This window comes from Rhinolophus sinicus, linkage group LG11 (genome assembly GCF_036562045.2).
Source record: "Rhinolophus sinicus isolate RSC01 linkage group LG11, ASM3656204v1, whole genome shotgun sequence".
NCBI lineage: Eukaryota > Metazoa > Chordata > Mammalia > Chiroptera > Rhinolophidae > Rhinolophus > Rhinolophus sinicus.
In genome coordinates, this window is record NC_133760.1 from 40,800,016 (window position 1) to 40,825,345 (window position 25,330).

Genomic DNA, 25,330 nt, shown 5'->3' on the forward strand with positions numbered 1-25,330 from the left:
ACCATTCTTTTTAGGAAGGGTGGTAGGGGTCTTATGAAACAGATTAGCTCACTGGTGTTGATGGCGAAATTCCAGACTCACTGGTTTAAGGTCACATTCCTGGGGGGGGGACTGAAACTGCAATTAAATTTTGTTTTGCTGTTCTAGGCCAAAAGACACCACCGTTGGGATGGTTGTTGAACAGTGCTTACCACCAAATGACCTATTGTTATGTATTAATGTTTATTTAGTGCTTCTCAGCTGACTAGTATGTCAGCTCCAGGAGAGCAGTAAAACAGCATATTTACTGCTATATCTCTATTGTCTAGAACAGTGCCGGACCCATAGTGGCCCTCAAAAACTATCTGAATGAATGTTGATAAGTTTCATGACTTTTCAATTTTGCTTATTTGCATTTAAAAATATATAGGGAATCCTACAAGTGTTGGTGGACTATTTAAACGTGAGTCTAAAATCTGAATTTTTTTTTTGTGAGGAGTGGTATTCTTAGTGCAGGTTAACTACTGTGGTATCAACATAACCGTCAAAAGTAAGGGGCTGAATAGGCCTTGGACACGTATTTCGCGAATCGATGACTCTGGAGTGCGGTAGCAGTGTGTGCGTAATTTGCAGGGGGCAGCTTAGTTGTCGTGCTAGAAGCCCCGAGGGTGCACTGGTTCAGACACAGCCACTGCACACACGTTAGTGGGGTCAAAAATAAGCTGGATGAGCTACAGCAACAAAACACACGACTCCATCACTGGGATGGAACCAATTTCAGTCTGGGCCAAGGGGGAGCCTCCACCGCGCAGCATCAGAGGGAGCTGGGCGGGTCTGCGCAGCCGCAGAAGTAGGCAGCGGCCGGCGAGGGGGGCATCTCGGTCGCGCGCTGTTTTGCTCCCGGCTGGAGGCAGGTGGAGCCAAGTTGGTGTGGTCCCTGCGCCCCTCACTGCGGCAGGTGAGGCTGGTTCCGCTGTTCCTGCCTCGGGCCGCGAGCGATCTTCCCCAGAGCCGCCGCCGTCATGCTGCTGCCCGTGTTCACCCTGAAACTGCGCCACAAAATCAGCCCCCGCATGGTGGCCGTAGGGCGCTACGACGGGACTCACCCGTGCCTGGCGGCCGCCACCCAAGCGGGCAAGGTAACAGCTCCCACTCGCACGCCGCCTGGGCTCCTGGCGTCCTCACCTCCTCCGCGGGCCTCTACCCTGCGATCCCGCCCCTAATTCTCCGACCCCGCCCCCAGCCAGGGTTGCCCGGCAACCGGTCGGTAGCCTCCCTGTAATTCTCAATCCTGCGCAGAATAGTGAATAATGGTGTCTCACATGAAGGGCTTCTCTGAGTAGTTAACTTTGTCTTCGGGTACCTAGACGTGGACAATGTTGGAGTCCCTGTGCAGAGAGGGATTTTAGGGAAGAGAAGCCCGCAGAAGGGAAGGGGCTTGGTCAGGGGTAGCAGTAGTACCGCAGCAGACCTCAGGTTCCAGCCCAGGGCCTCTCTGCCTGTCGTTCTGGAACTCCTTCCATGATCTCATACTGCCTCAAGCCAAACAACTGGACGGAAAGAAAGAATACAGAGACTCCTAGATTAAATGGTTGATTGCACTTTTGATCTTTATCCACGTATATTCACATCTTTTCCCTTAGTTTATGCACTAACTACCTGTCAGGTGCTTACTATGTGCCAGGTGCTGTGCAAGGTGTGGGAGTCACAGAGATGGGAAAGATACGGTTATTCAACAGTCACCAGACTTTTACTGAACACCTCTGTGCTAGATGTTGGGGATTCAGAGATAAAGCTGAAATCCCTACTTTCCGAAAGCTTATAGTCCAGAAGGACAACAGATAAGGCAAATCAAGGCACTGTATTGATGGAGGCACGCCCCAAATATATGGAATACACTGACAGCAAGTGTAATAACTTCTAACAGGTACAAAGCCTTATTCCATTATCTCAGCATCCTTGCTACAATGCCATGGGCAGCAGCATAGTACAGGTGTGTTGGATCCTGGCTCCAGTACCTACTGATTTCATGAACTTGGGCAAGGTGCTTAATAATAGTATCTACCACACAGGGTTGTTACCAGGACTAAATAAGTTAATACATTTAAAACACTTGGCATATAAGAAATGGTCACTGATTGTTAGCTGTTTTATTATTATTATTACTTCCACTTTACTGACTAGAATAGTGGTTCAGAGAGGTTCAAAGTAATACTTGAGGTCACTCAACTAGAAAGTTGTGGAAATGAGATTAGAGTCCATGTTCTCTGACCCAGTGTGGATTTAATAAGCTAACATTTATACGATTTGTAGTTTTGAAGATGCATCCACCTATGTTGTATGTTATGTGATGTGCCTTGGGCTATGTAAGTAAAAAGTAACGATTCATTTTCATTAAATAGTATAATGAAGTAAAGCACTTAGCACAGGGCCTGGCACATAATAATGTTAGTTGTTGTTGAGAGGCACTGACAAATGCCAAAAAGAGATTCATGTTGGTTCTGCTGTAGGTGCATAGCAGCTAAATAAATGGGCCGAAAAGGGCCCATTGATATTAGCTCAGCCCCTAATTTATTGAGGGCTTACTATGTATTGGGCTCTGTTCTTAGCTCTGCAGGTGCAAGGGTGAATGTGACAATCAAGTGTCACCTCTTGGAGCTTCTATCTGAGAGGTGGAGCCAGACAATTAATGGAGCAAAATGTATATACATACACACACACGCACGCACACACATACACACACAGTGTCTCCATAAGAGAACAAAAAGAGGAAGGGGTGGGGATGGTGGAGAGTGCTGTTTTAGGCAGGGTGATCAGATAGGCCTCTGTGGATAACTATGGATCAGAGATTTGAAGGACAGGAGGCAATAAGCCCTGCAGATATGTGGGGTGAGTTCCTTCCTGGCAGAGGAATCAGCAAGTGCAAAGGGCTTCAGGTGGAAATATGCTTGGTGTGTTCTAAGAACACAAGGCGGCTGCTGGGGATGGAGTTAGGGAAGCGCTAAGGTAGTCAAGAGCCAGGTCATACAGGGCTTCTAGACCCGGTGAAGACCTTGGTTTTGATTCAAGTAGGTGATGGGATTTGGGTTATGTTTTATATATAACTTCGGCAGGTACTGCAAGAGAGGTTCAGGGAGCTGAGTGTAGGAGTAGAAGCAGGAAGGCGGTGAGGCAGAGGTTTCTATGGAGCCCTTTTATTAGAATGTGACTTAGAGTAGGAGGCAGGAACACTTGATTCTAGGTCTGTTTCTGAAGATGGCAGAGAGAGAGAGAGAGAGAGAGAGAGAGAGAGAGAGAGAGAGAGATCTGTGTCCTGTGTAATTGGACACTTTATGTTCAGAACTTTAAACCTGAAAAGTTCTGACCTGATCTTTTATCCTGAGACTTTTTAAAAAATTGGTAATATTTTATGATTCGAGAAATATTCAAATATATTCTCCTTTAAAAACAAACATTCCAGGTAAGGCTAAAGCCCTTCTTGACTGTTGGTGCCTGTGTTTCCAGATTTTGTCATTATAAGTGGGACTCCGTAGTGAAAGTGGAGCTGGGATTTGGTCTCTGAGCCTGAGCAAGGACACTTTTAAAAGGGGTTTCTTGCAGGATGGCATCAGTGTTTTTCTCTGGGGACATTTTTCCCTCTCACCGTGGAGCTGAGGGGCCAGTTGCATTTATATTGTCAGCAGCACCCCGTCAGCCAGAGCAAATGTGGGAACTTCAGCCAGTCCTTTGGGGGAAGACACTGGGAGTGTGATCCATTTACTGTGTGACTGAGCTTGGCTTTGTCCTCGCCTTTGGGACAGGGAAGTCTCCTGGGCACGGATTTCTGTGGCGGAGAACAGCAGGAGGGGAGCTAGGGAGAAGTCACACTCTTGGGACTCTTGTTGCTCTTGGCAGCAAACCCCAAATTCTTTCCATTCCAGTTACAGTGAACATGAAGTCCCTAAGTTATTTCCCCTCCTGTTCTTTTTCAACCTATCTAATTGCTAGAGGAATCCGTAACAATTCACACCTGTTATAAAAGGACGTAAGATGTGGCTAGAGCTTCAGACCTGGAGCCAGACACCAGGCTTCATGTCAGCCCTGTCGCTTATCAGGTGGAGAGCTTGGGAAAGGGCCTGAATCCCTCGGACCTCATCTGCAAACCAGGGCTTCTTGTGAGGGTCACACGCAGTAACGTTTGTAAAAGCATGTGTGACGTATTACACAAATGAAACATGAATGAAGTCTTCAGTGGCTATACACCTTTCTAGATGTTTCTAATCAATTCTTTTGAAAATTTTTTTGTTGAATAGGCTACCTGTTTAGGTAATCATTTGAAATTAATCCTGTTTGGATTTAAACCAAAGAGATGAAATACTCATTTAAAATTAGTGAATTTTAGAACTGAAAAGGGCTTAGTCCAGTGTTTTTCTTTTTTCATATTGCCCACCACCATGGAGTTTCTTTAAGAAAATGAAAATTTCCCTAATGAAATTTTAATACCACAGATACACTGTATGTCTGTTTTTGTACTGTGGCCCTTTGTAGGGGCAGCAGGCCATTCTAATATCTAAGATCCCCCCACCCCAAACCCAGTTACCCCTCTTGGGAGTGATACCGCCCCTTTTGAGAATGCATGTTCTAGTCCAAACCTCGTTTTTACAGATGCAGCCCAAGGAAATTCAATGACTTGTGAAAACACTCAAGTGATTATATTTATGACAGTTGAAACTGCTAACTTAATTAACTTTGGGTTATTTATCTTACTACTATAGACAAATATGAAAGCTTTCAAGGTGCTTGATTTGTATGACTCAGTTTAAGTTTGTAAAACAGATTTAATAACTACCAGACTATTTTAACAGTTAGAAAGTGAATTGATTAGGTGCTTGGATGAAAGATACTAAAGGAAGTGTTTATTAATCTATTTCCTGTGATCTTTTTGGTGTGTAGCAATCATGTAGCTGGAAACAGCTTCCTATAGGTTGATCAGGAAAAGGCTGGTTTGTAAGAGTGCTTTCATGTCGTCGTGCTGGTGGGTAGCATGGAAGCTGCCCTGGTAAGCGGCAACTAGACCTTGTCCATTTCCTTGTTCTTTAAGAGAACCACCGGACTGCCACCATTGATAGGGACTGGAAGCTAGCCACGCACAGAACTGTGTTGGGAGTGTTTCAAGTTTTGCAGGTTATTAAAGTGACTTCTTGTTAATGTTGATATCTGTTAATATCCTGCAGTCTTTTTTTAAAAAAATGTATGTTAATTTTACATTTTGGTGTTAAGGGAATGTAATGAACTGTTTTTGTTTTAGGTTTTTATTCACAATCCTCATACACGGAGCCAGCATTTCAGTGCATCCAGGGTCTTCCAGAGCCCCCTGGAGTCTGACGTTTCGCTTCTCAACATTAATCAGGCAGTCAGCTGCCTGACTGCAGGAGTACTGAACCCTCAACTTGGCTATGATACTCTTTTAGTGGGGACACAGACTAATCTTTTGGCTTACGATGTCTACAATAATTCAGATTTGTTCTACAGAGAGGCAAGTATACCCCTTTATAACCATAAAATTCCTATTACCCATTAATGGTCATTTTTTTTTGTCCTAAGAAATCTTTGGTCACATAGATATGCTTCCTGTTTTTGTACAAGACTAGTATTAAGTTTAGGACTATATTAGTCAGGGTTCTCCAGAGAAACAGAATGACTAGGATGTGGATACACTTGTACATAGAGAGAGGGGTAGGGAGGGATATATTTTTAAAAATTGGTTCACACGACTGTGGAGGCTGGCAAGTCCAAAATTTGCAGGGTCAGCCACCAGGCTAGAGACCCAGGGAAGAGTCAATGTTGAAACGCAAGTCTTAAAGCAGTCTGGTAGCTGAATCCTTCCTTCCTCAGGGGTCTGTCTTTTTCCTACTAAGGCTTTCAGCTGACTGGATGAGGCCCACCTACATTGCAGAGGGCAGTCTGCTTTACTCAGTCTCCTGATTTAAATGTTAATTTTATCTAAAAAATATCTTCACAGAAACATCTAGAATAATGTTTGACTAAATATCTGGGTACCATGGCCTCGTCAAGTTGACACATAAAGTTAATGAACTCAGGGATTCAGCTTTACAATTGAGTTAAAAACCTTTTTAAAATGAGATTGTGATAGATATTGTGAAATTGCTCTCTAGAGAGACTCCGTCCCCTCAGAATGCGAGAGTGCCTGTTATCCTACCCTAGCCAACAATAGAGAGTATTATTCTTTTTCATCTTTGCTAACCTGAAAGATGAAAAATGATACATTGTGAGAATGAACATTTTTCATGTTTGTTGGCTATTTATATTTCTTCTCTAATGAATTTTCCATTTATTTATTTTTTTTGCTTGGGGAATTGACCCTTTTCTTATTTATTTGCTTTTTAGTAACTCTTATTGACAAAAAATATTTAAAAACTGTCTTATATATAGCAATTATTTTTCTCAGTTTACCATTTACCTTTTAACTTTATTTTTTGATTGATTGGCCATTTGGCAGTTTTGATTTCTTATGAAGTCATTTCTTTATAGCCAATCTTTTTTTTTTTAGAATAGTTTTCCCATTTAAAGATTGTGTAAGTAAAGATTGTTTTTCTGTACAATAAACAATTAGCGTTTACAAAGATGTCCTTGAATCTTCCAAAAATAAATTATGCTTTTGTACTTTACTCAAGAAGTCTGGGACATGTATTGATTCTGGATGGTAGGACTATAGCTGTTTGTTTTATCATTCTGTGCACTTTTTAGTAACTTTACAATGAAAACGATTACTAGTAAGAGAACTGGGAATAAGTCTTAAAATGATTTCCATCTAAAATGGTTAACAATAGATGAGAAAAATTTGGGTGTTTTAAAGGCCTAAGTCTTAACTCTCTAACAATTTGCCTGTAAACCTGGTGGTCCTAGAGAGCCTCAGCTTTTGTAGCAGCTTATTGTAGCAGGTCCATCTATAAGGCCAAGGGCCTGCGTGTGTGCAGGACCTCTGCTCATCTGCGCAGAAGCACACATACGCCAGTGCCCGTCCTCAGCGGACAGCCCTGGACTGCCTCTCAGGTGACCATGTGGCTTCTCACAAATGATGACAGGAATTTGAGTATGAAGATAAGCATGTGTTACCTTCAGTGTACCTGTGCACCGTTATCTGAAATTTTATCTTTTTTTCCTTCTTAGGTAGCAGATGGGGCCAACACAATTGTGTTGGGGACACTGGGAGACATTTCCTCTCCTCTTGCAATTATTGGTGGGAATTGTGCTCTGCAGGGTTTTGATCATGAAGGAAATGATCTCTTTTGGACGGTATGAAGAACAAAACGTTCTCTTTCGTATTCTTAAATATGTTTACTTTTAACGTTCTTTATGTTTTGTTTGTGTTTTACCACTGACTATAATGAGTAAGATAAACCAAAATGGAACCATGTTTATAATTCTGCATGTTAAAGGATATGCAATTTGAATAACACCTGTTGGTGGTTTGTATAATCTACTCTTTCATGTAGCTAATATATTCAAATTAAGTGAAAAAAGATGGTATATTCATGATATTTGGTTTGATTTTCAGGTTACTGGAGATAATGTTCATTCGTTGGCCTTGTGTGACTTTGATGGTGATGGGAAGAAAGAGGTACATGGGGGAGGAGACACTTCTCTTGTGTGTTCAGCTGAATAAATTCTCCTGTGACAGTGGTATTTGTGTTGAGGGAAGTGTTAGCTTCTCATGATTGATTTTGGGGCCCTGTTGCCTAAACGATGAGCTAACTGGCCTCATTAGTCTTTCTCCTCTCTTTTGAACAATAAATCACTTTGTCTAATACAAAAATCAAGGCCATGATGTTTCAAAGACACAGGACGGGGAAAGGGCAGAGCAGTTGATGGGACCACAGTCGTATTCATGATCTTATAACTTGCTTCTGATGCTTTGAAACCATACTAGTAAGTAGTTTTCAATTTTGGCCAACTTTTTCCGGAATGTCAACGTTTTAGAGATTGGCTCTTAGCTTTTGAGATTATTGTTATTCTTACTCTAGAAAGTAGCTTCTTGAGCAGCCAGGGAAGTGCTGTGTTGGGCAGTGACTTACCCCTCTCTTGTCCCTGGATACCGGGCTCTGGCTTTTGAAACAGGGCTTCCATCTGCAGGCAGAAAGGGGCTGAACCAGGAAGCATTTTCAGGTGCTTCAGTCTGGCAGGATGTGTAGCCCATGTGGCAGGATAAAATCTCTAGCAGCCAGCTTTTCTCCATTGACTGAATCTGTTGACCTGCGCATTAGAAGGTACCTTCCTGAGCATTGGATTATTGGGAGACCGGAATTCTTGGGTAGTAGTAGCAACATACAAAACATTATGCAATTTTTTGTTTTATTTATGGAAATTTTTCTGTGTGCATTTGCTGAACTAAATATGCATGATGTTTTATTTTCTTTTCCTTTTCAGCTTCTTGTTGGATCTGAGGATTTTGACATCCGAGTTTTTAAAGAAGATGAGATTGTGGCAGAAATGACAGAAACAGAGGTAAGAAGTGCCACCTCAGAATTATGGTAACCTTGGGCAAGCTGGATCGGTCAAGTGTAATATCTAAAGAGAGTGCTGGGACATCTCACAATCTAGTTTTAGGGTGAAAACTATGGGGATTAAACAGAGCTGTACATTACAGAGAAAGAAGTATTTAAAATCTTGTGGAAGATATATTTTGAAAAGACTGACTAAATAGGGGAATATTATTGAGCACAAAGACATTTAACGAGTTAATACATTGTCATCATCATCACCGTGGCAACCATTTATTGAGCACCTGATGTATGCCAGGCACTGTTCTAAGTGCTTTACGTGAAGTAACTCATTTAACGCTACAGAAACCCTCTTAGGAAGGAAATACTATAATTTCCAGTTTACAGATGAGGAAACTGATGTTATGTTTCTTAAGTTACTCATACAAGGTCATGGCTATTAAGTGGCATGGTCAGGATTTGAATTTTTGTGCTTTATCTTCCTCTTCCTCATCATGTGTATTAAATGGGATTGAATGACGTGCATAAATGAGGTTTTTATACTTTTTCTCTTCATCCAAATTAAGTACTTCTTAGGCACATTTCTCTGTAGGTAAACTTAAAAATTAGATGTTAGAGAGCTTGCTAGTTTCTTTGTGATTAGAATTACTTCATATAATTGAACCTGATATGTTTCTTGAAGACTTTAAACTGCATTTTTTAAAGCAGTGCCTAAGGTTGCCCTTATTCTTTGTAGTTTTGACATTCTTAGCAGGTAGCTGCTGGTTTTCCAGGATTGAGCAAGATGGAAACAGAGAAAAGAATTAGGATAGTCTCAATTAAGGAAGGAGAAGAGGATGAAGGAGCAGTGGATTTGAACACTGTGAATAAACAGGATAAAAAGGAACAACAGAAGGGCGTCTTAGAGGTTAGAGTGGTGGAGTTTTGCATAATTTAGTCAAACAGTGTTTGGGAGTCTATCAGAAAAGCTTGGGGACACTGCCTCAAATACACACTTGACCATTTGTCCTTGCTTCTTGCCACTTATAAAAGCTGTCTAGGAAAGTCAGGCTTCTGTTCCCCTAACTACAAAAGGAGACCAGAAGGCAAACCTGACACATTGATATACAAAGTGTTATCAACGAGTTTAACTAATTTACTTTATCTTATAGCAAGAGCCATAGATTTTTGCGTAGTCCTACTATTTATATATTCAGTTATACTTGTAAAGTGGTAGTTGTGGACAGAGAAGAAATGAAGGGGAGGATGAGAGCCAAAAGCAACAGCCTGAAGATGTGTGTCTGTACACCCGGTTCTGTTGTGTGTATGCGCTAAACATGTGTTTTTTCTGGAGAGAGGGTCCTTAGCTTTCAGTAGCCTCTTAGAGGGGTTTGCTACCTCCCCGTTCCCCCTGCAGAAACACCACCCTGAGACTTACTGGCCTGTAGGTGCTATGTCCTGCATTATTATTTCCCTTTCATTCAAGTTTATAGTAAATCTTTTCCCATTTGGTGGGAATCATTCAGGGTTGTTTTTTTCTGTTTATTGTCGATACTAGATGTGAGGGGAATGCATTCTTTGAAACACCTTTTTCCTAAATCTTAGAAAAAGCAGGGAGAGCTTAAACTAGAACTAGGGATTTGAGGTGACGGTTGATCCTGTAGTCCACAAAAGAATGAACCTAGTGAACTAAGGAGGGCTAAGGGACCTAGGAAATATAGGACCAAATTTATGAATATGTGGACTTTATAAAACTGTTCATTTTGGGTTCATTTCCTCTCAGTTTATTTTGCCCCTAGCTCAAATATCTTTTCCCAGATCAGCAAAATCATAATTCATTTGGCGGTTGAACAGTACTAAGTATTTCCAGAAGAATGCCTTGAACTAAGGAATTCTGAAATCCTACACAGCACTTTGTATTCAGAGTTAAGTGATGTGGGTGGTTTTGTAGAAAAGCTGTAGGCGTAGAGGAAATTATATAACGATTTTCCGCTATATAAAATTTATTTCTTAGTATCTCTTTTACTCGGCTCAGAATTAGAAAGTAGATCCGCAGAATCATAGATATTATTAAGCTTTGGTTTTAACTTTAAAAGGTAATTTTGTTTAGTATCTAAAATTTTACCTTCTTGAGATGTTAAATCCCCAAACAGTCCTGTAAATATTTCTGTATAATATATGCATTCTGTGTATTGTTACGTACATACACAGATGCGTGTGCTGGCCTTTTCACTTTTGGAAGGATTATATTTTTTTCTGAAAAATGTCTTTCATCTCTAGCAAAAAAAGAAATTGTCATAGAAAGAAAAGTAGACACCTAAAAGATACTTACCTATGGATTTTATAAGTCTTTTTAAAATTTAGACTGTGGGATATTGTAAGTTAAGGAAATTAGAATAATCATTAAAACAGTTTGGGTTAATGTGTATAACATCTGTTGTACGTACTCTAGATTTTGTGTATTCAGTTTATTTCCTCCTTAATCCCTCAATTTTATTGTTTTTTAAATTATTTGCTGAAACTTGCCATGTAGTCTTGATCTAAAATAGCAAACTTTGTGAGTTTATTTCTGATTATCCACCTCTGAAACAGATGACATGGGTCACAGAGAAGAGGAATACATTCCCCACTAATGGACTGAAAGTGCATTTAAATTTAATTTTAACACACTTGTAGCAAGGCATGCAATTTTATAAAGCCATTCTTCACATTAATTTGAGCCTTAATGAAAAGTTGTTGTGTTTTTATGTATTTTTTTGTTTTGCAGATAATCACCTCTCTTTGCCCCATGTATGGTAGTCGATTTGGTTATGCCCTTTCCAATGGCACAGTTGGAGTTTATGACAAAACAGCCCGATACTGGAGAATTAAAGTTAGTAAGATTCAGACTGGATATTCAGGGATTTTATACATATTGAGAGACTTCTGCACTAATTATTGGAATTCCTTTTCAGTCCAAAAACCATGCCATGAGCATTCATGCTTTTGACCTTAATTCTGATGGAGTGTGTGAACTGATAACTGGTTGGTCCAACGGGAAGGTAAGTCTAAATAGCAGAGTTCAGCTATAATTCAAAGTAATAACGGTCTGAGATATATTGGCTGTGTGATTGAGAACAGTAACGTGAGGATACAAACTTGCATCCTTGGCTGTGCTTTCACATTTAACTTCATCATCTTCCCACATTTATTTCTTCCTGCTCTAGTTGTGAACACTAGAGAGTGAGTGAGTGTCCTTTTGGTCTTATGGCCCTATTTGGGGGGTAATCTCTTGAAGATTCTTCCGAAATTTTTCCCTTGAAGGAATAAGAATCCATGAAGTCAGGGTGATCGTAGGCAAGGACCAGTAAAAAAAGGAATTTTAATAAGCGGATAATGAACTCTTTGTATAGCTCTTTTCTAATCTTAAAACTGACTGCAAACCTAGAATTAATGGAATAATCATATCATACTATTTTCCCATAATTCCAAAATAAAATCTTTTTTGCTTTCTTTCCTAATTTTAAAACTTTAAATCAAAATTTTCTACAGTCTTTTGGCAAGTCAGGATTGTCTTGTTAGAAACTGCCAAAGTAGCTGCCAGATCTCCATGGCTACCATTTGCCCTGGCTTTCATGTCTGTCAGTGCTGCATTGCCTGGAGATCAGCTAATTTCTATCTTCTTTGATTTTTCTTTACTTTTGGCCAGTACCTTGTAACCTTCCTTTGGTATTGTGTGAAGAACAGATTCTAAAAAGGTGTTATGTAGGTTCCTGCTTCTTCACTTGGTTTTGTCTTGGTAAAAATTTATAAAGGAAGACTATGTAGTTGTTTATTAAGAAACTTGAAAATCCATAAAATGGACTCTATTCTGGGGGAATATAAATTATTAAGATTGATTCAAGAATGAGAAATTACTAGACTTGAGAGTTATCAAGTTACCTCCAAATAGAACTCTGGGGCTGGATATTTTTTATAGTTAAACATTTTCAAAATGTTAAGGAATTTCTATTATATAATCTGTTCCTGAACACAAAAAAGATAAGAAAATTGCACAGTTCATTATATAAGTAGAAAAACTGCTGATATCTAAACTTAACAGAAAAAGCATAGAAAAGGAAAATGTACAAATACAACGCGTGAATGTAGATGAAAAAATACTAAAGGCAACCAGCCAATTAACTTGGTCTTTAGCAGGTCATTTGTTGAGTTAGAGGGCCATCTTCTTTTCCAGGGCAAAATCTCCATGTTGGATAAAGCAAAAAAGCAGAATATCCACAGAAATATTAATCTGTAGCCCTGCTTTTTAGTTAGCAGTTAATGCTCGTTTGCTAAATATTATGGAAATACAGTCCTGAAAGCCTTTAAGTAGCTAGAAAGAAGCGAGTTTAGTTCAGTCTGAGTTAGCGGGTTGTGTTGAGTGTTGAGTTTTGGTAAAATACAGGCCATTTGTTATTTCACAGGCGTTAACATCCATAATTTTCAGGCTTCCGTGATGTTGTTATGAATAGCATGGATACATGAATATGATATTCTCCAGTCAAGGGGTAGGAGCTAGTAATAGGCTATGACCTAAAGTACTTCTTCAGCGCCAAGTTTTACCCACGAGGATGTTTACGAAAAGACAAAACTAGTGAGTGGCATTGGGCATAGAGGTGATCGCTCCACGAGATTTTCTATAGCTAGCCTTTTATTGATTATATTAATATGTGTTCTCACTTATAACAAAATCATCAGTTGAAATGGTTATCCTTCACCGTCGTTTTTGGGATGCATTTGTTTCTGATGAGCCTGTTAATTCTTTGCCTCTCTTGGGAAGAGGAGATCAAAGGGGATAGGAGGACTCTCTAAGGCATCGCAGTAGTTTTGATGTGGAAGAAGTACTCTTGAACATGGTTATTATAAAAGGTTGTATATATGGTGGAGGGTTGGGCTAGTTTGGCGTTTTTCAAACTTTAGACATAATTGTATACATGTATACATAATAAAGGTAAAATTTGTATAGACAGCTAACATTTCTCGTATACCTCTGTGTGCCTGGCCCTTTCTAAGTGCTTCACATGAGTCCTTCAGGCCTCACGCCAACCCTAAGAGGTGTAGGTAAAGTCACTGTCCTCATGTTCTTGTCACTGATCCCGATGAGCAGACCAAACACACAATGGTTAAGAAACCTGCCCACGGGCCCACGGATAGTAAGCAGCAAAGCTGGAGGGCTTTTGCCCTCTGCTGTATATACTGTGTGCGCTGCCTCTCAGCTAGCCCATCTCCAAATGAAATATTATGTAAAGGCCAATATGGAAGACAACTTTTATTTCAAAAGAAGAGGAAACCACAGCTGGTGAAGGCCTCTTTTGGGCCCCCCAGGACCCAGTGGTCATAGGTGCCTCCTCAGAAGCCACAGGGCTCCACAGAGTACTCTTGAAAACTGCAAAACAAAATGACCTTTAAAAATGCTGTCTTTTTAAAAAAAACTATAGCATAAGCGACTTTTCAAGTTCTTATTTTATTTTTAGGTTGATGCTCGAAGTGACCGAACTGGGGAGGTCATCTTCAAAGACAACTTTTCTTCTGCAATTGCCGGTGTGGTCGAGGGAGATTATCGGATGGATGGCCACGTCCAGTTAATCTGCTGCTCAGTGGACGGGGAAAGTAAATTGGGACGGGAAAAATCCTTGAGAAGTCAGATTTTCAATTTGGTTGGGTCAGAACATCAGGAAATTCCATCATACAGTGTTTGTGTTGATAGCCTCCTGTCCCTGTAAGTTCACCTGAGTTGGGGAAATGAGAACCTAGGTGTTTGTTTGTAAGACCAGGTAATCGATGACTTAAAAGTAGACCTGGCTATCCCTGGGAATTTCCGTAGTGTGGTGAGTGTTTTTTCCTTCTGTTCAGTCCGGGGCTACCTGCCAGGCACGGCTGAGACGAGAGGGAACCTCATGGACACCAGCATAGAGCAGGATTTGATCCGAGAGCTGAGTCAGAAAAAACAGAATCTGTTGCTGGAACTCCATAACTATGAAGAAAATGCCAAGGTAGGTCCTATTGTGAAGGGGAAATGGAATCTGAGAAGTTGAGGAAGACCAGGAGGATTAGCACGTGACAGAAGAATGAGAATGGCAGCATCTGCCGCCGTGCTGGCTCCCTCCGACCCGCTGGCAGAGGCGCAGATCTCCTCAGCCCTTTCGCCTGGGTCAGACTTGAGAGGGCATGGTTCTTTTCATCTAGAAACTCCACTTCCAGGCAGCTGAACTACAGAAGTCTTTGCCTGAGTGGTTCAGGACATTGACTGTAGCTCTGTTTGTAGCAGTGGACAGTTGGAAGCAACTTAGATGTTGACCAGCAGTAGGGGAGTATATGCTGGGGAATGTTAAGCAGCTCAGGAGAATGAGGTATATATACTTGGACTGACATGGAAGGATATCTGTGGTAGTATTAAAGTGAAAAAAAAAAGAGGAACAATATGTATGGACTATCTTGTATCTTTTCAAAAACATAAAAAGTGACAGCTACAGAAGCTGTGCGTGTGTGTGTGTGTGTGTGTGTGTGTACATGTATGTGTCAAACTGCCAGAGGACGAGCTAGGGAGTAGGATTTTAATTTGTCCTGTCATGCATACCTGTATTTGAATTTGCTATACTAAGTGAGTTTTGTTATTTTAGTAGGACAGTATAACAAAGTGTAAAAGGCATGCTGGGGTACAGTGGAGCCTACACACAGAAAGGGACAAGGGTACTTTCGCTTGGGAACAGGCCAGGTGGAGCAAGGGGGCACTCAGGAGGGGAGTCCTCTGAATTCCAAAGCATCATGACCAGTGCGTCTATTGAAGCACAATAACCGTATTATTTAACGTGGACATTTGGTCGCTGTTTTGGTGACGGATGAGTTGGAAGCCGGTGGACTGTTTTGCAGGCTGAGCTGAGCAGTCCACCCAGCGAGGCGGATGGGCAGCGGGGCGTCATCCCAGCCAACACGAAGCTCCACACCGCCCTCTCAGTCAACCTGGGGAACGAGACGCGGGCTGCTCACGCAGAACTCTGCATTTCTACGTCGAATGGTAAGAAGCGATTTTCAGCTGGCATTTCTAGGTACCTGTGCCATCTGGGAGTGGCTCTTGAACTGTTTGTTCTCTCTTCCCTGCAGACACCATCATCCGAGCCGTACTGATTTTTGCCGAGGGCATTTTTCTGGGTGAAAGCCACGTGGTACACCCCAGCGTTCACAACCTTTCCAGCTCCATCCGCATCCCCATCACGCCTCCCAAAGATGTGCCTGTGGATCTGCACTTGAAAACCTTCGTGGGTTACAGAAGCAGGTGAGCCTTTGCGAGTCACAGGTCACTTCCAGGCAGCGCTCAGAGGAGGACAAGACTTGTAGAGTTTTCTACTATGCCAGGGATTCTGTGGGGCCAGACGAGCCATTTAATGGTTCTACCCACCCAGGCAAGGTTTCCCACAACCTTTTATATCCCTAACTTGAAATCTTAAAAAAAAAAAAAAAAAGGTATTTAAGTTTAAAATGGTTATTTTCTGGTTTTAGTCTGATGATTTTATAATCACAAAAGTTCAAGAAATTAATTGATGATTTGCCAACTTCTAGTTGTGACCACTAAGACTACAGGGCTGGGATATATATATTAGAATTATATATAACCCCAGCTAGTGAAGAAAAACCACTGGATTTGTGGAATGTGCCTTTTCACATTCCTTTTAGGGTGTTTTAAACCCTTGGCACATGTATGCGTGTATGTAGACTCATGTTCTCTCTAAATCCCAAACCCCATTACTGTAGTACGGTACAAGTTTTGGGGGATTTTTTTTCATCATGAAACCCTTAAATATCAACCTGATGACTCAGTAGTGACTTTATTTTTGGGGGACTTGCACTTTGGAATAACATTCCATGGGAAACTATTGTCTCTGTTCCATTGTTTGGCCACAGCACCCAGTTCCACGTATTTGAACTGACAAGACAGCTGCCCCGATTCTCCATGTATGCGCTGACCAGCCCGGACTCTGCCAGCGAGCCACTCAGCTACGTCAACTTTGTCATCGCAGAGCGGGCCCCGAGAGTGAGCATTTGCCTTTTTTCTTTCAATACTTTTGCACTTTAGAATCCTTTGGATGTTATTTCTTAGAAGGGAGGAATTACACAAATGAGTTATTTGTAAGCAGTACATATGACATGATGGAATTATTTGCTTAGAGTTGGTTTATAGCCTGCAACAAAAATATTGCTAAAATATCTCCTCTCACTTTAAAAAAATGCACACCTTATTTACTTGAGCAATCCTTAGTTACCGATGAATTCTTACCAGTTTTAATTCCCTATTTCTCGTTATGATCTTACTGTGGTTGTCCTGACCTAGTGTTTCAAGAGAGTGGGCCTTGGCACTGGGAACAGTTTTGGGTTCAAATACTAATTAAACAAATTAAATTAACTAATTAACTTAACTGATTGAATTCTTAGTGATCTTGGGGAATGCCTCTCAAGACTTGAGCCTCAATTTCCTTACGTGTGAGGCTATTTTTACCTCACAGGGGCCCCTGGAAATTACATAATTGATGTGATAGCACCTTGAAGGTTTAAAGGGCTGACACCAGTGGACTTGAACCATGGCTGGACTTCAGAATTCTCAGTGAGGCTTTTTAATCATGTAGATTCTCAGGCCCCTGCCCAGCCTGTGGAAGCGGGACCTTCCAAGAGGTCTCAGGGGGTTCTGATGTGGGACCTGTGTTACAAACCATTGTAAAGTACAATTATTAATATGAAAGCTTACTGTTTACTTATTGTGTGGACGTAGCTCTGTCCGTGCACACATAGTTCATTTAAAAGTTTTTAAAGAATGGACCGGAATAGCTTTAAGCAGACTACGTTGTCCATGATATAGCCATAGAAGAGCTATCGTGTAAACAGAATCAGCATCATACCTGAGACGTTTCTACATTGCATTTAAGATTGTCTAAGTCGAAAATGCTAGTAAATGATGCAGGCTGTGGGGCCAGACACAATTATGAATGCTATTTAAGAACACGTATGAGGAGGGAAAAGGGAGTGTGGTTAGTGTTTTCTTGGTGGCGGTAAAGTATAATTCTTTGTTTACCAACCAGTGAAACGAGAAAGAGGGATAACTCTCAATTGGGCGGATGGGTGGCTCAGTTAGTTAGAGCATGAGCTCTGGGCAACAGGGTTGCTGGTTCGATTCCCACATGGTCTAGTTAGCTGCACCCTCCGCAACTAGAATGAAGACAAGCTGCTGCTGAGCTACCAATGAGCTGCCACTGAGCTCCCGGGCGACCAGATGGTTCAGTTCGTTGGAGCGTGTGCTCTCAACCATAAGGTTGATGGTTTGACTCCCGCAAGGGATGGTGGGCTGCACCCCCTGCAACTAAGATTGAACAATAGCAACTGGACTTGGAGCTGAGCTGCACCCTCCACAACTAAGATTGAAAGGACAACAACTTGACTTGGAGCTAATGGGTCCTGGAAAAAACACACTGTTCCCCAATAAAGTCCTGGAAATACACACTGTTCCCCAATAAAGTCCTGTTCCCCTTCCCCAATAGAATCTTAAAAAAAAAAAAAAAAAGAATGATTGTACTTTAAAAATGGAAGTTCATTTCATCCTATTCATTTTTTAGGTTGTTATATGGCTCAACCAGAACTTTCTGTTACCAGAAGACACTAACATTCAGAATGCTCCATTTCAAGTGTGTTTCACATCCTTACGGAATGGTGGCCAGCTGTATATAAAAATAAAACTTAGTGGAGAGGTAATGTTTACTATCATGGGCATAGATTTCTCATGTAGTGTTTATCATTTAGTGCAAAGTGAGGTGGGTTACACCAATCTCAAGGTCGTAAAACCATGCGTTTCAACTTAGTCTGTTAGTGTTAATCATATTAGACACTGGGGTATAGTCTAGAACAGTGGTTTTCTGCCTCCTTCCCTTCAGCCTAATTTGGGAAGGGTTAGGAATACAAAGGTGAACAGAAACATTTCATTGTTTGAATGATTTGGCTGTTTATAAGGCTAAAGGATTGTTCTTCTAGTTTACTGCTAGAAACAACAAATGTGGTTTGTAATTTCCTTGAGGGCTAAAGCCTATCTTCATCATCCCATATAAAATTCTGCTCAATAAATGTGTTGATTATGGGAAAGTTCAGGTAATTTCTACTAAGTTTGTCTTTAATATCTGAGGATGCTAAACTTGTCCTTTTTTCTCTGGATAGATCACTATAAATACTGATGATATTGATTTGGCTGGAGATATCATCCAGTCGATGGCATCGTCTTTTGCTATTGAAGACCTTCAGGTAGAAGCGGATTTCCCCATCTACTTTGAGGAATTACGAAAGGTGTTAGTTAAGGTGAGGGCACCTGAGTGGCTGCAATTGTGAGAATGTGGTAGGTCTAATAATGTTTGAAGGGTTTCTGTTAGGAAACTGTACATGTGTTATGCGATAGTCATGTTTTAAATAATTTTTGCAAATTCTTAAAATCAAAATTGAACTAGTGTTGGAGAGCTCACTAAAGGATTTCTTTTACAAAAGTGAGTGGTTAGCTCTTGACCACCCTGCCTTCTATGTTTGGTTTAGGGGAATATTTTAAAAAAATATATCGCAGTTTCCTTTGCTAACTCTTCATCTTATCTGTTGTATCTATTTACTCTTTGGTTTAATGCTTTCCAACAACCCAAATTCAGAAGAAAAATAACAATCTTGATTGGTCCCAAGTTATAACAATATTCCCGCCCCAGACCCCTAAAATGTTAATATGTGTGTTGCTAGGGCTACTGAGACTAAGACATGGAAAGGATGCACATGGAATGGCATCTTGCGTGTTAGAGGCAGCATAGACCAGTTACTTCATTGAGGAGGAGATGAAATAATGGGTAGTTAAGATGGTACAAGTAAACGGGGAAGAAAGGGGCCTTGGTTATGGTAGACAGTGTCTTCTCAACCTGTCTAGTTAGGGAGGCCGTTTTAATTCCTGAGTGTTCATGGTCTCCAGGTGGATGAGTACCATTCAATGCATCAGAAGCTCAGTGCCGACATGGCTGATAATTCTAATCTGATCCGGAGTTTGCTGGTCCGAGCTGAGGATGCTCGTCTGATGAGGGACATGTGAGTATTTACTGTGGCTAGGACAGGTACAAGGTTAAAAATGTCAGCAACGTGGAATAGCGACTCTCAGATGCTTCTGATAGGAGTGTAAATTGGCACAAGGACTTTGGAAAATAACTTGGCATAATCAGTAATGTTGAAAATGTGCATACCCTATGATCCAGCAAGTCTTCTGGTTTATAACCTAGAGAAATTCGTGCACATATGAACCAGGATATTTGTACAAGAATGTTCATAAAGGCATTGTTCATAAAAATCGCAAAGTGGAAACAATCCAAGCTAGCATCAACAGTATAATGGATAAATCATGATATATCCGTACAGTGGAGAACCACACTCAATGAGAATGCATGTATCTCAGTGCCATGTAACAACATGGACAAATCTTATAAGCATAATGGAGATTGAAAGAAGACTTAAAAGAATACGTAGAAAATGCTTCCATTTATATTCATTTGTAATAGACGCAACTGTATCCTTTGGAGAGCATACACAGATGATAAGAATATACAGATGCGCAGGGAAGAGATTATCATACAAGATAGTATTTTCTCCTGGGGAGGAGGGATGTTCAGAAAGGACACATTCGGAAGCTTCTGGGATGCTGGCACTGTCCTTTTTCTTGACTTGGTTAACCAACATTTGCGCTGAATTTTTCTGAATGTGTTTTACATAATAAAAAGGTGAAAACAAGTATGTGCAGGTCTCGCTTCTTGCTTGTTTAGATGCAGAATTTATCTTGGCAATAAAATGTACTGAGGTGGATTCACTAAAATAGCTGACCAGATAGATGAAGTTTATGTGTATATATTAGAGGTAAGAGTTTGCCCAAGGTGCTGCTTGTGTTTTTTCCTGAAAGGACCAAATTATTGGCAAATAATTAAAATGCTGTTGTCCAGAAGTAAAAGATTTTTAAAATACTTGTTGAAAATTTCAAACACATACAAAAGTCGATTAAATAGTATAGTGATTTCCTATAGAGCAGCCACCTAGCTTCAATAGTCAACTAACGGCTGATGTTTTCATCTCTACATTCACCTTCTTTCTATTCCAGGCGCTGTATTATTTGGAAGCAAATTCCAGATATCATATAATTTCAGCCACAAATATTTCAGACAACGGGCCTTTAACAAATATATAGTATGAGCCCTTTGCTTAGATTTTTTAAAAATTTGTTCCATTTTTGGTTTTGTCATGTAAAAGCTTCTTAAAAATTTTATGTAGTCAAACTGACCAGTCTTTTTCTTAATACTACTACATTTTAAGTTAAAGTTAGAATCGTTTTCTTAACTCTCAGGTTATGGAGTAATTCACCTGTGCTTTCTTTTATGTTTTCTTGTATGTTTTCATGTTTTACATTTAAGTCTCTGTTCTAGTTAAGAGTTTATCCTGGTGTTCAGTGTAAGTAATACATTTAGTTTTATCCTTTTCTATGATTATCACAGATTTAATACTACTACTTTAAGGTCTGTTTTCCCACTGATTTGAGATGCTGCCTTTTCATTTCCACATGCAGTGAATCTATTTCTGGATTTTCTATACTGTTCTATTGGTCAGTCTTGTCTCTTCATCTGACAGTACCATTCTTCTTAGGTGCTTTGTATGTTTTAGTACCTGATCTGGCTAGGTGCCCCTCCCCTAATCTGTCGCTCTTCGCTTTCATGTTTTCCTGGCTACTTGTGCTTGTTTGTTCTTTCCAGTGAATTTTATTATACATTTTTTTTAGCTCCGCAAAAAAAGATATTTTTATTGGGATCATGTTACATTTATTAACTTAGGAAGAACTAACATCGTTACAATAATGTTCATTCAGTCTTACTAGCTAAGAACATGGTAGCTCTTTAAATTTGTTCAAGTCATGTTTTATGTCTTTCAGGAGTGTTTTGTGGTTTTCTTCATGTACGTATTGGACATTTCTTATTAAGTTTAAAGTTAGATATTTTCTTTTTGCAATTATAAATAGGATCTTCCACATTATATCTTCTTTTTCGTTTGTTGAACACAATTTTTATATGTTGATTTTTATAATCTATTTTATTAAACTCTTATAGTTTATAGTTATTCCAGATGTATCATTTGTAATTGAAATAATTTTACCTCTTAACTTTCCAATTCATTTGCTTCCAGTTTTCTCCAAGGTATATATTTGCTTTTTCTGGCCAACTTTATCTCTAGGGCTCCTTTTTTTCCTTTCTCTCTGGCTTTATTTATTTATTAGTTTTTTAAGTCAAAGAGCTATTGCTGACTTTAGGTATTTAACTGTGCTAAACTGGAGGAAAGTGACCACCAACCTCTAAATTCCTTTCATCCTGATATTTTCTATTTAGAGACTGTCGTGTATATATTTGCTGTTATTTTCTAAAGTCATGCAGTAAATTAGCCCTTGTTAGGTTTACATTTCAATAAATTTGGAGAAACTTATACAGTTGTGTTGTTGCTACCACAGCCAAGTTAAGACACAGAGTATTCCATCATCTTAGCACCTCTCTGCATGGGTACCCCTCCTGCCGTCCAGTCCCTGGCAACCACTGAACTGATTTCCCTCCTTACAATTTTTCCTTTTGCAAAATGTCACATAAGTGGAATCATACATTGTATAGCCTTTGGAGTCTGGTTTTTTTCAGTTACCATAATGCCTTTGGAATTCATCCATGTTGCATATATCAGTAGTTTGTTTCTTTTTATTGCAGAATAGTATTTCATTGTATAGATAAACCATACTTGGTTTAACCATTCACCAAATGACATATGGATTGTTTCCAGACTTTGATGATTGTGAATGAAGTTGCTATAAACATTGCATACAGGATTTTTGCAGACGTGTTTTCATTTCTTCTGGGTAAATAACTTGTAATGGGATTGCTAGGTTGTATAATAAGTGTATGTTTTACTTTGTAAGAAACTGCCCAGTCATTTTCCAAAGTAGCTGTTCCACTTTGCATTCCCATCAGCAGTGCACGAGAGTTCCAGTTGCTCCACGTCCTTGCCAGCATTTGGTATTACCAGTTTATTTTATTTTAGTCATTTTAATTGTTGTGTAATAATATCTCATTGTAGTTTTAAGCTTATGAAGCTGAATCTGTTAATTGTCTAAAAATATTTTATTAAGAATTGGTGCATTTTGTCTAATGAGTATTAATCTGAAACTTGGAAGACAGTCTATCATCTTGGCTCACTTTTCTCTACCAACCCTCCCCGCCACCCCCCGCCCCAGCACAGTGGGCACTGGATAATCCTTGGCTCTTAAATTACACAAACCATGCACCAATAACCAAGGAAGACCACTTGTCTTCCACCTATTTGGATGAAATAGTAATAGAATATTTTGATAGACTTCTCAATGTTTTCAAAGCAAACTTTAGCAGTTACCCTGTTTTACTGACAATACAGCTAAAAATTCGGTGCCTTCTTTATATATCTAAGACATTTGCAAGTTTTTTCACTTAAACCTGCCATATTGAGGTAGTGATGTTACATTTTTATTGATTTATACAGGAAAACAATGAAGAATCGCTATATGGAACTCTACGACCTTAATAAAGATTTGATAAATGGATATAAAATTCGCTGTAACAATCACACAGAGCTATTGGGAAACCTCAAAGCAGTAAATCAAGCAATTCAAAGAGCAGGTCGGCTGCGTGGTGAGTCCTTTCATAGCACTGAGATTTTGGGGTGAGAACCACTGAAGATTCTGGTAGCTTCAAAAATTCATATTGGGGCCTGTATCTATAAAGATACTTTTAATACTCAAGTTGGCACCAGTCACTTGAGTTTCAGTCAGCCTGTTATTTGGCTTTAGTTAGTCTCCAGTTTTCAAAGAGAAAGAAAGCTTTTAGCAACTTTTCTTAGATTGTGCTGCATCCTCTAAAGAAAAACCTCGTGGCATATGCCCAAGAGGAAAAGCTTACATACCCCTATTAGAAAAAAAGAGACTGAAAATTAATGAATTAAATGTCCAACTTAAAATAAAATTTAGAAAAAAAATGAGAGTAAACCAAAGGAAGCAGAAATATGGCCAGAGATTTATACCTAAAATCTGCTGTTTTGGGTCAGTGCTTTTTACCTCCTTTTAGAAATAATCTTTGGTAGGTGAATATGAGCTTTGATCCTTTTGTGTTAACACTGACTTTTGGTTTCTGTGTTTGAGATGGATTCTAGTTTTGGTTTATGATAAATTCCCTCACAAAGGTATCTTTTTAGGGAGTGGTAAGATACGTTAGTTGAATTTGCACTGCCTGTAACTCCTTCCTATTCTAGTTTGATGCTGTTTTAAAGCTGGCCTCTCACTTGTAATTTCACTCTTAATAATCTTCTGGATTGTACTGATTTGATGTTTCTTCTCATACAGTTGGAAAACCGAAGAACCAGGTGATTACTGCTTGTCGGGATGCGATTCGAAGCAACAACACCAACATGCTGTTCAGAATCATGCGGGTGGGGACAGCTTCTTCATAGGCGAGGAAGGAATAGGTAATGAAGTTCCTAGAAAGTGTTTTCCCTAAAAATTTGCTTTGGATCACAGCCTGGTGAACCCAAGGTGCTAAGAATGAAAACCACCTTGGTGAACTGTACAAATGAAAGACAAAGCATTGCTTCTGAAAAGGTTATTCACTTTCTATTTTTGAAATCCATAGTACAGTTGCCAAATAAAACTAGGTTTGTATGGAGGAAGGTGAATACTTTAGAAACGCTAGGGCCTCAAAGTCCAGTTTTTCTGTATGTATGTAAAGTTGGTGTATAGATATATCTTTTTTTTATAATTGAATTTGTAATTTTAAAATGGGTTATCTGCCTTTTCATTAAAATTTAAAGGTGTTGCACTTTGTACTGACTGATTTTAAAATCACCACCATTACAGAATTGCATAAACCGTATGTGTATTACATAGAGAAAAAATAGTGGGTATTAGTGTGCCTTCTTTTTGATCAGTGTGTAAACAAGTCTGTGTAAACAAATTTGTACTACAGGAGAGTCAGTTCAGTGTGATCTGTTAGTTGGAGTAATGTTAACTGCTGAAACAAACAGACCTCAAATTCCTAATGACCCACTTATTTCTCATTTATGTAAGGATTTCTCTATAGTTATTCAGGGACCCAGATTCCTTTAGTCATGTAGCTGTGTTATCCTCTAGGGCAGCCTTTCTCCACCTGAATTCTCTAGAGAAATAAGCCTCAGGAAAATGATCTGGGTGACTATTTTCACATTCGTTGCATACAATGAAGACATGATGGCATTGGGCTTAATTCTCCCCTTGGAACCCTATTTGAGAAGGGCTGCCCTAAGTCCTTGCAGTTATTTATATCGAAGCCAGCAGAAAAGGAAAAGCTTTTAAAGGCTATAGTCTGGAAATGTCACTGTCATTTCCACTCACATTCCAGTAGCTAACATGGCCACATCTTATTGCACAGAGACCAGGAAATGTTATCTGTGTGCCTACAAGGAAGAGAAAGCTGGGGTTTGTGTCAGTAGCTAGCAACTCCTTCCCCTTAAGAGTTAAAATTTTGCATTAAGGTATACTGCAGGACTGGTTTAATGACTAAAACATTAGTCAGTTTTCACATCTCAATAGTAGTCATGTGAAGATGAAGGGAAGGGGCCTTGCCGGTGAGGTATTATAAATTAATTTCGCTCGTTTCCTCCATTTGGCCATTTAGGATTATCTCTTCTATTTATGAAATGTGAGCTTTATGGAGTCCTAGTTTTAATGAGATTACGCCCTGTAATGTCTGTTTTGCATTTTCAACCTATAGCTCAAAAGACATCCA

The 25,330-nt window shown here is 39.8% G+C and overlaps 2 protein-coding genes across 3 annotated transcripts in view; one reads left to right on the top strand and one right to left on the bottom strand.

Moving 5' to 3' along the window:
- The first annotated feature begins 814 nt into the window (after positions 1 to 814).
- On the top strand, positions 815 to 24,382 carry BBS2 (Bardet-Biedl syndrome 2). 2 transcript variants are annotated; one of them, XM_074314839.1, is made up of 17 exons: positions 815 to 1,118; positions 5,267 to 5,498; positions 7,154 to 7,275; positions 7,538 to 7,600; positions 8,407 to 8,484; positions 11,227 to 11,331; positions 11,414 to 11,500; positions 13,952 to 14,087; positions 14,331 to 14,470; positions 15,348 to 15,492; positions 15,579 to 15,750; positions 16,377 to 16,506; positions 18,077 to 18,208; positions 18,669 to 18,806; positions 19,450 to 19,562; positions 23,058 to 23,206; positions 23,914 to 24,382. In XM_074314839.1, exons 1-17 carry the CDS (start codon positions 1,002 to 1,004, stop codon positions 24,018 to 24,020), a joined length of 2,166 nt encoding a protein of 721 aa, XP_074170940.1. In that variant the 5' UTR covers positions 815 to 1,001; the 3' UTR covers positions 24,021 to 24,382. The 2 variants fall into 2 exon arrangements, with proteins under 2 accessions (XP_074170940.1, XP_019609496.2); XM_019753937.2 differs by having other exon boundaries at positions 5,267 to 5,494; positions 7,150 to 7,275.
- The window catches only part of OGFOD1 (2-oxoglutarate and iron dependent oxygenase domain containing 1), a 33,782-nt gene continuing 22,374 nt past the window's right edge, over positions 13,923 to 25,330 (bottom strand). Inside the window, exon 15 of the transcript XR_012490171.1 lies at positions 13,923 to 15,835. The gene's annotated coding sequence lies outside the window, so the exon portion shown is untranslated. The remainder of the gene's footprint in view (positions 15,836 to 25,330) is intronic.

Coding starts and splice junctions, on each gene's coding strand:
- BBS2 (XM_074314839.1), top strand. CDS start 1,002: ATGCTGCTGCCCGTGTTCACCCTGAAACTGCGCCACAAAATCAGCCCC. Junction 7,601..8,406: donor ATGGTGATGGGAAGAAAGAG/GTACATGGGGGA, acceptor TTTCCTTTTCAG/CTTCTTGTTGGATCTGAGGA. Junction 23,207..23,913: donor AAGAGCAGGTCGGCTGCGTG/GTGAGTCCTTTC, acceptor CTTCTCATACAG/TTGGAAAACCGAAGAACCAG.